At 41.9% G+C, this 14,121-nt stretch overlaps 1 protein-coding gene across 5 annotated transcripts in view; it reads right to left on the reverse strand.

Moving 5' to 3' along the window:
• Positions 1-14,121, reverse strand: part of iqsec1b (IQ motif and Sec7 domain ArfGEF 1b) — a 471,503-nt gene that overhangs the window by 54,457 nt on the left and 402,925 nt on the right. For all 5 annotated transcript variants that reach the window (XM_067998691.1, XM_067998690.1, XM_067998693.1 and 2 more), the window contains one exon: positions 681-1,963. In XM_067998691.1, the coding sequence (XP_067854792.1) occupies positions 681-1,963 (1,283 nt within the window). The remainder of the gene's footprint in view (positions 1-680; positions 1,964-14,121) is intronic.

The raw sequence follows: 14,121 nt of genomic DNA on the forward strand, positions 1-14,121 counted from the left end.
AACAGGGGATTGGAAGAAGAGGCCTGTGGATTTATAAGATAATTGCCTACCCTCACAGAGTTGAAGAAATACCTGCAACTTTACATCCAAAAGATAAAGCAAAAATCTGTACAAAGGGCAAATGTGACAAAATTAGAAGCCACTCATACATTGTGGAGCTACAACTCTTGAAAACCTGCCACATACTGCAAAACCCTAAGGAGCAGATCTTGGGTCAGGAATTCAGAAAGGAGGAGGAGAAAAATGGGGGCAAGTTGAAATTGGCTACTCTCATACAACCCTTAGCAGTTGAAAGAATGACCCCGATAATGGCCTGGGAGCAGGCTGCATGCTCATCCTCTGGTTACAGGGTGCACATGAGCAGGATTTCACCATGTCAAACAAATTTTGCTGATTCTTAAAAAGCTGAATTGAAGGAATATCCATTATGGCAGGACACTATCAGAGTGGGAGCAAATCGACAATCTTCAAGTTAAAATTTTCTCCTTCGCAAAAAATAATGTTTTTTTAAAAAAGATCAACCAATCCACAAAAGCTGTGCAAATATGGGCCATGATGTTGCCCTGGACGTACGGCAGATTAATCACAGAGCAGCGCTGATATCAGCTTTGAAGTCCACAGCCCAACATTAGAATCTGAACAAATTTTGAAATAAAAAGATTAATTAAATGTCTACATACTTATTGAAGAGGTTCAGACCAATCCGGTAGTGACGTTTTCTTATGATATCATTGCTAAATGCGGGGGAATCCCAGCTGTTTCGGGTTTCCTTATGGTATGTTTGTTTGCTCAAAGTTTGCTCTCGTAAACTGTCTCTTGAAGAGGACTCAGAGCTACAGTTTATTGTATCGTTGGAGTTTGAAGTGCTGTTGATACTGTCATTATCCCCATCAGAAAAATCAGACTCCGATTTGCTTTGCCGGTTTGCGGAGCCATTGATAGCTAGGTGGCTGTCAATTTGTCGCGCTCGATGCCGAGCAGGCTCTTCATCACGGTGGAGCACTCTTGCGGGAACTGAATGTGGAATATGTTTGGGACTTCCACGTTGGCTATTGGGGCTCTGATCATATGCATTTTGTCTCTTCAGTGAACCTCTCTCCGAACGGTCACTTAAATCTACTGAACTATCACTGGGTGGCTCGATAGTTAGTAAAGGGAGATGATCAACACGAAGCCTCGACTCCTGACACTCCAAAGAAGGGGTGCTCCTGCAGCTTGTGTCAGTGTCTAGCTTATCATCCCTGTGGGTCATGGACCAGTATTCCTGGGCAGAATTCACTGATCGGAGCCGTAAATCTGATTCTGTGCTGGATGGCCTGTCTACAGATTGCAACGACACGGGAAGTGGAGGAGAAAGCTCTTCCTCATCAATATACAGGGTGACATCACTGTACGAAGCAGACATTTCATCCAATTTTCTGCGCTCAGCATCACGTGTGGATTTAGCATAAGATACACTATCCATCTCTTCCTCTTTTTGTAAGTTTTCTTTGTGACGTTTGCCCTGGTCAGTAGATTGTCCATCATCTGTATGCAAACTGCGACAGTTCAGTGCATCATCAATCGATTCTGCAAGCGATTTGACTTGCCTTGAGAAAGCATCCTCAAGCTCAGTTATTGCATCTGCAAAATCATTGTTTGCAGCTGGAGATTTGATCACTGCTGAACCTCCGAGATCTCCACATTCCGACTGGACAATTGTTCCTAATTTTCCTGGATCATCAGTCAAGGACACCTGTTTTCCCTCAAAAAATGAGCTGTGGACTTTCTCAGGTCCTTCAAATGAAAACTGCATTCTCATATTGGACAGAACAATGCGCCTGGACATGCGATTCTCAGACATAGAACTTCTCAGTCTTTCAAAGTTTTTGTTCATTTGATATTGGCGGAACGCTGTCTGAATGGTTCGAGCTGCATGTCTGGTTATGAAACGTCCTCCATATTTACGTTCAAGCATCTCCACCTGAAACAAAACATATTTAATAACCCAATTCTAAACACAAATTTGACCAAGCCAGAGAGTAACATTGTACTGTACTAGAGGATCCTAATTTTGAAAAGGCTTAACTTCTTCATTTACAAAACAGCAACACATCAGTTACAACCAAGAATGACTGAAAATCCTGTCCCAAATCTTGTTTTATGCAAAAATGCATTGTTTGGGGAAAAAAAAACTAGGCTGCTAGGCTTAAGGTATGGAAAATTCTCTTTGTAACATCAAGCTGGAGGAAAGAAAAGTAGCTGAATTAACTTTGATTTGGCACAGATTAGCCCCAGAATGCATTGACGCCATTTTGTTTACACACACACCACACCCCTTTTTGCTATTTTAACAGTCACTACTTGTACAAGTATCAAATCGTACAGCATAGAACTGCAAACTTAATATTGGGCAGCAAACTGCTTAAAAAACGGTGAGCTCCACAGCGTTCGCTGTTGTTAGTGGCCAAATCAAGGAGAAAGTTCTGGCATTCGCACATGTGCAGACAAATGCGGAAATGCAGAACTTGCTCTTCCTGGTTCGCCAGCGATGTGTCAGCTTCGCCTTAAAGGCATCGCGCTGGCTGCCATTAACAGAAGCAATGTACCAGCGCCAACTTGTTCTTCTGCTCAGCTGGAAAGTAACTAATATCGCCACAAGACAGGTATGCTTAAAAATACCAGGTCTAAACTAAGTTTTAACTAAGTCTCAATGACTGTCAAACAATTAAAATTGGCTTTTAAAAATGTGGCGTCTTATTACTCCTTTTGTTAATAGCTTTTGGTCAACAAAGTATTTTTTTTTTACTTCTTCCTTCTGTGTCTTATTTAATTAGTTTATTTCTTACCCCCCTTTTTCACTGTCTATAACTATTTTTACAGCTTTCACTTCCTGGTTTTCATATGGCAGCTTGTTTTGACTTCTTGCAGCTTTTCAAGGATACTACAATGATTGTTTGAGGGGAGAGAATGATCCTCTTGCTTCTCCCATGGGTCCTAGCTTCGTTGGAACTAACGCGGGCTCTTCTCAGCTTCCTATTCGAGGAAGTGCCCACTGTAAAATTAGCGGGTAGGTATAAATTTATGGAACAGCGAGCACTGTTGGTTTGCCACTCAGCGCAATTTCCGGCCCAGTATTAGTGGCACTGAATCAGGTAAAATATTTGGAATCAGAAGTCATCTAAATTGGATTGACTGACAATTTCCAAAAATACACATCTTGGCCCAATTCGGACCAGATTCAGAAACATCCATCCTTTTAATAGTGTGGAAAAACATATGCACAGTGAAAAATGCCATTTTTATTCATTGTGTATATTATACCACTATGGACAAAGTCTGACACAGAAGTTTACAATGGACTTTTAAATGGAATATTGTGACTCGCGTAGCATTTTTAAATACATAAATAGATTCTTTTCCACCTACGTGTCCAATTTCTCTCTTTGCTACTCGGTCCCAAGACAGTCTCGTGACCATGTACCCCTGGATCTGATTTCATGGGGGTAAAAATAAAGGTCCACGTATCCCTGGTGATCTTAAAAGGATAACTCTGCTCAGGCATTTTTTTTTTTTTTTGAGTGCGCATTGATATAGATAACTCAAATTTAAGGGTTCTAAATCTAAACTCAAATTATCCACATACTCATCCCTATCAAATACTCTCATAACAATAGCAAAATACTAGATGCTGGAAATCTGAAATAGAAACAGAAAAAGCTGGAAACATTTGGCAGATCAGGCAGCATCTGTGGAGAGAGAAGCAGGGTTAACGTTTCAGGTCGACAACCTTTCATCAGAACTGGGAGAAGTTAGAGATTTAACAGTTTATAAACAAGTACAGAACCAGGGGAAAACAAGGTGCCTAATTGAAAGATCAGGTGCTGTACGTCCAGCTTAAGCGAGCTTCATTGGAATAGTGTGTGAGGCAGAGGACAGAGAGATCAGAGTGGGAGTGGGATGGAGAATTAAAATAGCAAGTGGCTGGAAGCTCAGGGTCACGCTTGCGGACTAAACAGAGTTGTTCAGCAAAGTGATCACCCAATCTGCTTTTGGTCTCCCCAATATAGAGGAGACTGCATTGTGAGCAACGAATACAGTATACTAAGTTCAAAGAAGTACAAGTAAATTGCTGTTTCACCTGGAAGGAGTATTTGGGGCCCTGGATGGTGGGAAGGGAAGAGGTGAAAGGGCAGGTGCGGCATCTCCTGCACTTGCATGGGAAGGTGCCAGGGGAAAGGGAGCGTGTGTTCGTTATGATGGAAGAGCGAACCAAGGTATCACTGAGGGAACGGTCCTTCGGAATGCTGAAAGAGGGGAAGATGTTTTTGGTGGTGGCATCATGCTGGAGGTGGTGGAAATGGCGTAAGATAATATGTCGAATGTGGAGGCTGGAAGGGGAGGACAAGGGGGACCATTTTGTGGTTCTGGGAGGGAGAGCAAAAATGCAGGAAATGATTTGGAGACAGTCGAGGGCCATGTCAACCCACAGTGGAGGGGAATCCACGGTTGAGGAAAAAGGAAGACAAAGCACTGGTGTGAGCAGCGGCATTGTCACAGCCGATGCGATGGAAAGACTTGGAGAATGGAATGGAGTCTTTACAGGAAGCAGGGTGGGAGGAAGTGTAATCAATGGTATGGGAGTCGGTGAGCTTATAGAAGATATTGATGGACAGCCTAGCCCGAGAAATGAAGATAGAGAAGATAAGGAAGGGAAGAGAAGTGTCGGAGATGGACTATGTGAAGGCAAGGGTGAGGTGGGGGGGGCAGGGGGTGGAAATTGGAAGCAGAGTTGATGATATTTTCCAGTTTGGGGCAAAAGCAGGAAGCAACACCAACGCAGGTCATTAATGAATGTACCAGAAAAAGAGATAAGGGAGGGGACCGGTTTAGGACTGGAAGACAGAATGTTCCACGTATCCCATAAAAAGGCAACCATAGCTAGGACCCATGCGGGTTATCATAGCGACACCTTTTATTTGGAGGAAGTGAGTGGGGTTAAAGGAGAAGTTGTTCTATGTAAGAACAAGTTCAGCAAGGTGGAGGAGGCTGGTGATGGATGGGGACTAGTTGGGCCTCCGTTCAAGGAAGAAGCGGAGGGCCTGCAGGCTGTCCTACTGGGGGATGGAGGTGTAGACGGACTGGATGTCCATGGTGAAAAGGAGACAGTTAGGGCCAAAAATCTGGAAATGGTTAAAGTGGAGTGGGGGGGGCAGGGAGGTGTGCGCGTCGGAAGAGTCGTGAATGTAGGTGGGAAGAGACTGGACAAGGGTAGAAAGAGTCGAGATCGGAAGAAATATTTCACATAACAATCCTCTAATCATCACTTACATTCCGTAACAACCTCGTAACAATTCCTGGCCAGCATTTAATACTGTAGTAATTAATGTTATTTTCCATTTCAAATCACTCACCGTCACAGGAAAATACTGAGATTCTGATGAGACTAAACATGTAAAGAGTTAGTGGGCTATGATTATACATGTATGTTTCACATAGCCTGATGTGGAATTTTTACAGAGCTATAAAGTCTTTATATCTTATCGATACCAAATACTGGTATGTATCCATACAATTAATAAAAATAGCATTTTTTTCCCACTATGCATATGTATTGCCACGTCATTAAAGAAAGATGAATGTTGTGGTTCAAAATTGCAATTACTTGTCTTCAATCTTTGAATAACAATTACCTTTAAGAGCCATTACATATCAGAAACATTTACTTGAAAGATTGAGAAATATTACTGGACATCATTCAGGCCCATCCTCCATTGGTAATCATGATGTGCCTCAGATGAGATTGAATCGGATCCTTGTTGGTGGAAACATTTATATTCAATTAAAAAAAAAGTTCTGATTTTGAATACAACTAACATTATACTAAAATTTAACTGTAACCTCAGCATTGTTTAATATTAAGTCAGCAGAGGGTACATTTAAGGAAAGAGTATATTACGAATGTGTGCCACATTAATGCCACTTTATATTATCTTATACCTGTGACAATGCCAGTAAACCTAGTGCTAAAAAATCTTTATACTTCAGAGAGGAATTCTGTTTTATGTCTTCAGTTTTCAAAAAAAGTTTATACTACATAGTATGAAATTCTACAATAAATCACAGAACACAAAAGAGTTCAGTAAAATTTAAGAGGAGCTGCTCCTGAATCTGGAAGCAGTGAACATTCAAGACAAAACCTGGACACGGAAGAGAAATTGGCTGAAGGAAAGGAAGCAGCGGGCACTTGTTACTGAAATAATTTGGGTTTTGGGCGGGGGGGGGGGGGGGGGGAGGAAATGGGGGAGAGGGGGCAGGAGAAATTATGAGTGAAGTGACCAAAGCATCAGTGTTAGGATTCTACGGATCCCAATTTACATTAACAACTTGGATTCAAAGAACCAATGCTAACTTGTCAAATTTAAAGATGATACTAAACTGGGAAAGAGAGCAGTCGCGTGAGGAAGGATCCATGGAACCAATAACAGGACTCGAGAAAATCTATATTGGCAGAATACAGTGACAGATGAAACTTAGCACAAACAAGTACAACAGTCTACACATTAGAACAAAAAATGGGTGTCATTACGACACTATGGATGGTAATAAAGATACTCAATGTGTTTGACAGTAAGGCCACTGTCCGAAAATGTTAGTGACTCTGGGGTATTTAGTTCCCAAATAAGTGCAAGTGAGTGAAGTTATATTGTGCAGTATTAGCAACAATGCATTGAAATGTTTATGAAAATTACATAGCACAATTTAACCATCAGAACCAAACACCACCGACATTTTTCAAGCCTCAGGATATTGTAAGCAACAAGGAGTTTTATTTCAAGTCATTACTAGTTCATTTATATCTATAACTTATATGTAGGATCAGTGCTTTTCACAGAGGAATGAATGATCTTTCCCACCTATCTTGATTATTTGCCTTTCTTCATATGATCTCCCTTCTCCACTCTTCTCAATCTTCCCAGTTCATTGAGGCACTCTTACCCTTCTCTTCCTCACCCCCACCCCCTCCCCATCAGTTCACAGTCACTATTTTTCTACCCGCCCCCCCCACACTTTGCCAGTTCATGGATATTCTTCTTCCCCCGCCCCCCTTCCCTTCCACCAGTCCATAGAGTCCCTCTTATCTGTTCCCTTCCTAAGTACGCAAAACCAGTCACCTTACCTCTTTTCTTTCCAACCACTACCCTTAGTTCACAGAGGTGCTCATATTCCTGGGTTTGTCACGCGCAACTGCTCTCGACTCCTTCCAGCTGCTGCAAAACTATCACAAGATCAGGAATTTGAGCCGACAACTTGCGGCAGGATGGAATTGAGAATGGTAGCGAATGGCAAATCAGGGAGTCTAGGATGATTTTTGCAGGGGAAAATGGCAGACAGGAGGTCCGGATTTAATAGCTTCATCGACTATGGTCCACCATTTGAGTCGACCTGATATGGAAAGGTGTAGCTAAAGCTGAAGCAAAAAGGGTCTGAGGGGGATAGTAATGTGACACTTAACATGTCAAAACATTGTGGACCAGGAATAAAAATGAATAAAATGCTGAATTACATAGTTAGGTCAGTAGGGTGTAAACTGGAAGATGCCTTACTAAAAGTGGAAAGTCCTGGTCAAACTGCACCTGGAGTACGGTGTTGTTTCGATCACAAGACTTAAAAGGGAATAGACAGATGATGCAGAGAAGAGTCATGAGGCTGTTCCCCAGTATCAAAGAATTGATTCATGAGGAAAGACTGGTCAAAATGAGGTGTTTTAGCCTTAAAATGAGAGGGGACCATATACAAATGTACGGAGTATACAACGTATTAAAAAGTATAGAGAAGGTAAATCCAAATAGTGGGACAGAGAGTATAAGATGTGTGGGTAATAGAGGGGTTTGAAGTAGGAACAAGAATTGTACTAATGGGGAATTTCAACTGTCCTAAAAGTATATTGCGATAAGACAAATGCTTGTAGTCAAAATGAGGAGGGATTTTTAAAAATACAGTGAGGACTAACTACTTATGTTGGATTACAACATGAAAAAATACAAAACTGATGTGGTCCCAAGCAACAAAACAGGACAAGTATGTGACACAAAGGTAAGAAGACACTGCAAAATAGAGATCAGGATCTAATTAGGTTCACATTGAAAATAAAAATAAAAATGACTCAAATATAAATGTGCAGGACTAAAAAAAAGCTAATTCTAGTGGGGTGAAAGAGGACCTGGCCTAGATTAATTGGTTGGGGAAAAACAGCGTATCAAACAGACCAGAACAGGGAGATGGACAATACACAGGTCAAATACATTGAGAAGTTACAAAGGGGGTACGTCAAAGGCCAGCAGTTCATGGATTAAAAAAGGCGAGCATGAAATTGAGATTTAATAAGAGGCATATGAGGATTACAGGAGGATAACATTGAAGAAAACTATGAGAAATGCAAATACAGAAGGGAAGCAAAAAGGGAGATTTAGAAGTCTAAGAGAGTATGAAAAAGATTGGTAGCCAACATAAAGGGAAATAACAAGGGCTTTTATAAGCATATAAAGAAAAGAACAAAGATGGGGTAAGACTACTTACAGAATAACAGAGGACATCTTGTAATTGAAAGTGAAGGAATGGCAGTGACATTTAATACATATTTTGCCTCAGTTTGTACAGAGGAATATGAAAATGAGACTATAGGAATACCTGAGGAGGATGTAGACGAGTCATTGCTGGAGACAAATATTCCGCAGAAAACTGTATTTAAGTTAATGGCACTGAAAAGTATAAAGTCATCAGCCCAGATGTATGCATCTGGTATGTATCCCAGAACAATGAAGGAAGTTGGGGAGGAGATGGTGGAAGCACTAACTGTAATTTTCCAAAATGTTTGGCAATGTGAATATTGCCAAAGGACTGGGGGGTGGAGAATGTTACACCCCATTCAAAAAGGGAAAAAGATAAGCCCGGAAATCAGCCAGTTCTAGAGTCCATAATACAGGAGGGAATTAGTGAACACTAAGAATAGCGTGGGCTTATAAGGGACAGACAGCATGGATTTGTAAAGGGCAGGCCTAATTTAACTGAGTTATTTGAGATCAGAATACGAATAAAGGGAATGCAGTGAATGGATTATCAGAACGCATTTGATAAGCTGCCACATAATAGATTTGTTTCAAAAATCAAGGCACATGATATTAAAGGGAATGGAGACAGACAGCTAAGGGACAGTAGCAAATTAATGGTTTTCTGATTGATGGAATGTGGCTAGTGGTGTGCTCAGGGATCTGTACTGGAACTTTTAAAAAAAATTCTTATTTATGCAATTGATTTGTGCATTGGCACAAGGAGAAAGATTAGAGACCAAATTAGGGGGGCACAGCTTACAATGAGAAAGAATACAGTTGATCGCAGGAGGACATAATACGATTAGCAGAGTGGGAAAATAGGTAGCAGATGCAGTTTAATGCAGAGAAATATGAAGCACTACATTTTGGGAAAAAGAACCATTGAAACGTTGGATTCTTAATGGAATGGAGGAACAGAGATATCTAGGGGCCAGTTACGTAGATATTTAAAGATAGGAGTGTAGGTAGCAAACACCATAGAAAGGAATACAGGATTCGGCAATTTATGAAAAGATACATTGAATACAACAGCAAGTTATATTGAATTTGTATAAGGCATTGGTTAAGGCTTAGTTGGAGTATTGAGTACTGGCACCCAATTATAAGGATATTAGTAACATAGAAAGGGCACAGTAAAGATTCATTAAAAAAATACCACGAGTGAACGGTTAGTTATGAACAAAGGCTCAAAAACTAGTTCTTTTTTCTCAATATGGATAAGGCAAGATCTAATAGAGGTTTTCAAAACTACGAAATGTTTTAAGAGGGTAAATAATGAAAGATTATTTCCACTGGTTGGCAAATCAGTAACCAAAGATATAAACTGAGCATTATCATCAGATGAATGAAAGGGGGAGTTAGAAGTGACTCTTAAGGCAGAGGCTACAACATCCTGTAAAAGGCACTTCGATGAAAAGACTAGAAAAGGATACAGGGTAATTATGTTCGAGTGTATAGTTGCCGATAACAACCTAGGATGAGCATGGGTGTGATAGATGGAATGGCCTTGTATGCTGTAATTTCTATCAAATCTACAGCAAAACTTCAATGTAAGCCAAGTCACTTGAACAAGGGGCATAAGCTAATAATGAAGCAACAATTTAGGACAGATGTCTGTAAAGGCTTTTCAATGAGTGAACACTTGGAATTGTCTTCCAGATAAGGCAATAGAGGCAAAACTTTAGATTCAACGAAGTTACAGCTTAAGTGTGTGATTGTGGAAGAGGTGGTGGAGAGAGGAAACAACCATATGTTTTTTCCCAGATGGATGAACTAAGATAAAGGGGGATCATTTGGCCTGTGATAAGAGTTTCAAATAGCTGCATAGAAATGTAATCAGATAAAAATGGATGCCAAGACACTGAAGAGCAAAGTTGACCAAAAACTTGGTCAATGAGGTGATTGTTTTTTTAAAAGTAGAATGGGGAGATGAAGCAGAGAGGTTTAGCAAAGGAATTCCAGAGTGTAGGATCTAGACAGTTGAAGGCACAGCTGCTAATGGTAGGAGAAACGGACATGCACGAGGCTAGTCTGAGGAAGAATGAGTTTGGGGTTGTCGGAGGTTACAGAGATAGGAAGTAGCAAAGCCATGATGGAATTTAAACATAAGAATGAGAATTCTAAACTGGAGGCATAGTGGAGACCGGAGCCAATGAAGGCCAACAAAGAAATGGGTGATAGGTGAGTGAGACCTGGTGCCAGGTATATGGGAAGCAGAGTTTAGGATGAGCTCGTTAATGGGGGGGGGGGGGGTGGAGGATGGGAAGCCAGCCAGAAGAATATTGGAATAGTTGAGTCTGGAGGTGACAAAGGCCTGGATTAGGGTTTCAGCAGCAGGCGATATGGAGGTGGAAGTAGGTGGTGTTGTGATGGACACTACACAGGATCAGAAGGTCAGCTCAGTTAAATGGGATGCCATGGCTGTGAACAGTGTGGTTCAATCTGAGACAGTGGCTGGGGAGGGGGTGGAATTGTTGACAAGGGTACGGAGTACGTGCTGGGGTCCGAAATGGTTTCAGTCTTCCCAATGTTTAACTGGAAGAAATTGCATCTCATCCAAGACTAGATATTGGACAAGTAGTCTGACAATACAAATGCAGTGGAGGGGCTGAGACAAGTGGTAGAGAGATAGAGCTGAGTGTCATTGGCATACTCATGGAAGCTAACACCACGTCTTTGGATGTCTCCATGGGGCAACATGTAAATGATGAAGAAGCCGCCAAAGGTAGATCCTTGGGGTAATCCTTACTCCAAAGGTAATGGTGCAAGGGTGGGATGAGAAGCCATTGTTGGAGATGCTCTGGCTATGATTGGATAGTTAAGATTGGAACCAAATGAGGACAGACCCACTGAGTCAGACAACAGAGGAGAAGCATTGGAAGAGAATGGTGTGGTCGACCGTATCAAAGGTTGCAGGGAGGTCAAGGAGGGATAGTGCACCATGATCACAGACACGGAGGGTGTTATTTGTGACCTTGATTAGGGCCGTTTCATTGCTATGGCAGGGCAGAAACCACATTGGAGAGATTCAAACATGGAATTTCAAGAAAGATGGGCACGAATTTGGGAGGCGGCAACACCACCTTCATGAACTTTGGAGAAGGGAGGTTTTATATGGGATGGTGTTTTTCAAGGATTTTTTTTTTCAATGGGGTGATAAAGGGAGGGGGACCATTTATGTCAGCTATTATAGAGGCAAGGAAGGAAGTTAGGGGTCAGCAGTTTAGTGGAAATCGGGTCAAAGAAGCAGAAGGTGGCACATAAAAAAGTTGAGCTCGAAGAGGGCATGAGGGGAGGTAGGAGAGAAACTACAGAAAGATGTGGGTTCAGGGCTATGGCAGAAGGAACCATGGGGGAGGTTTGGCTTGGCGGGACGGAACGGGAGGAGTGGGAAGTAACAGGGGCAGCTGAATAGACTGTCTCAATCTTAGTGACAAAGTCAATGAGTGCCTCACACTTGTTGGAGGTGAGGGTGGAGGGGGCATGAGAGAAAGGGGTTTAAGGAGATGGTAGTTAGGAAATAAAAGTGGACAGATGTTCTCTTTGCTTCCCAGATTGATCCTGGAGGAACAAAGGGTTCTGTCAGAGGAGAGTGAGGTCTGATAGCAGTCGATGTGGTCCACACAGATCTGGCGATAGATGGCTAAGCCAATTGTGCACCAGATACGTTCAAGTCAGTGTTCCTTGGACTTTACGGAGCAAAGATGAGAAAGATACCAGGGAAAAAGACCAGGATGGAAGAAAGTAAATGTTTTACTGGGGACAAGGGCATCAAAAGGTAAAAGAGGAGTGGATGAGCAGATAAACAGCAGCAGCAGATGTTTTATGATGAATAGAGGGTTAAAAAGGCTAGACAGTTGGCAGCTTGAAAGTACAATTGCAAATGACCCAGGAAGAGGTTTTTCCAGGGGTAGATGCAGAAGGAAATGGGGTTGGAAAGAGGTAGGGGGTTTTGATTGGTGAGGCATACAAGGAAGTGGTCAGAATGGCCTTGTCTGTGATCAAGACCATTCGTGTGGCAAGGTCGAGGGAGAGATAATATTGAGGGGGAAGATAACGGGGCTCAGGAGGGCAGTCAAATCAGTGGCGAGATCAAGGTAATTTGAGATGGAGTTTGAAATCACTGAGAAGACGCTAAGTGCAGAGGGAGGAAAGGAAGGATGAATGATGTCTCAGTGAGAAAATTGGGGTGGTACTTGGGGGAGCAGTAGGGAACAAAGATTTTAAAAGAGTTAAGAGGGGTGGAACAGGTGGAACCTTATATGAGAAGGTACCAGAGGAGTAAGGGTGGGGGGGGGTGGGGGGAAGGGGAAAGGGAAAAGAGACCATGGTGTAATTTAGTAATACGGGCCACACCACCATGGCAGTGGTTTGTGCGGGGCAGATGATGGAAAGTATAACCTGGTGGAAAGATTTGAGTAAGCAGCAAGGTCGCCACCCATGAGTCAATAGGAACAGGCGTAGGCTATTCAGCCCCTCGAGCCTGTTCCTCCACTCAGTTAGATCATGGCTGATTGGTACCTCGACTCCATTTATCCGCCTTGGTTCCATATTCCCTTGATACCCTCAGTTTTGAAATTTTCAATTGACCGAGCCTCAATAGCTTTTTGGAGCAGAGCGCTCCAGGTTTCCACTATCCTTTGTGTGAAGAAGTGCTTCTTGACATCACCCCTGAACAGCCTAGCTCTAATTTTCAAGTTATGCCCCATGTTCTGGACTCCCCCACCAGAGGAAATAGTTTCTCTCTTTCTACCCTATCAAATCCTTTAATCATCTAAACACCTCAATTAAATCACCCCTTAATCTTCTATGTTCAGAGGAACACAAGTTTCCATCAAGGCCAGGATGTCAATGCATATGTCCACAATAAGGTCATGGATGGTAAGGGCCTTTCTCGCGAGTGAATAGACTTTCTGAAGGGAACTGTGGAGAGGGGCAGTCATTACTCCCCAATAAATGTTGCAAGTTTTCTATGGTGAGTCACAAGGGAAAAGCTAACAAGATTGTTTTAGGGAGACGAAAAGAGGAATGATGTTTGAAAGCAGTGTCTTGCCTCCCTTCTATACCGTCACACTCAGAGCATGATTATACACAATAACTGTGGCAAAAGGGTCATTTATTTCTATACAATAAACAGCAAATATGGGAAAGATTTGCACATTTTTAATAATTGTATTGCCTCCATGAGCTAATTATGAAAGAATTGATATTTGGGGCTAAGGTGTAGATGAATTTAACGCTTCTCCTCCATTAAGGTGATTTTACAAGCAGGTAACAGCTGCATTCTAGAATTTGTTCAAAACATTCTAACCCACAATGGAGTGTGTGCATGAGTATGCCCAGGAGTCACTGACCTTTTGATTTTTCCTCCCTCACTTTTTCCTGTGGGAATGTGGTTTGCCTGAGCTTGAGTAATTACAGGTGCAAACCCATATCTTAACTCTGTATGGTATACCCTGTTAGAGCTCCAGTATATGTATTACAATACCACCTTTCATCTATTCATCTTTTTATTTATTTGTTTTATGTA

This window comes from Heptranchias perlo, chromosome 17, assembly GCF_035084215.1.
Source record: "Heptranchias perlo isolate sHepPer1 chromosome 17, sHepPer1.hap1, whole genome shotgun sequence".
Lineage (NCBI taxonomy): Eukaryota > Metazoa > Chordata > Chondrichthyes > Hexanchiformes > Hexanchidae > Heptranchias > Heptranchias perlo.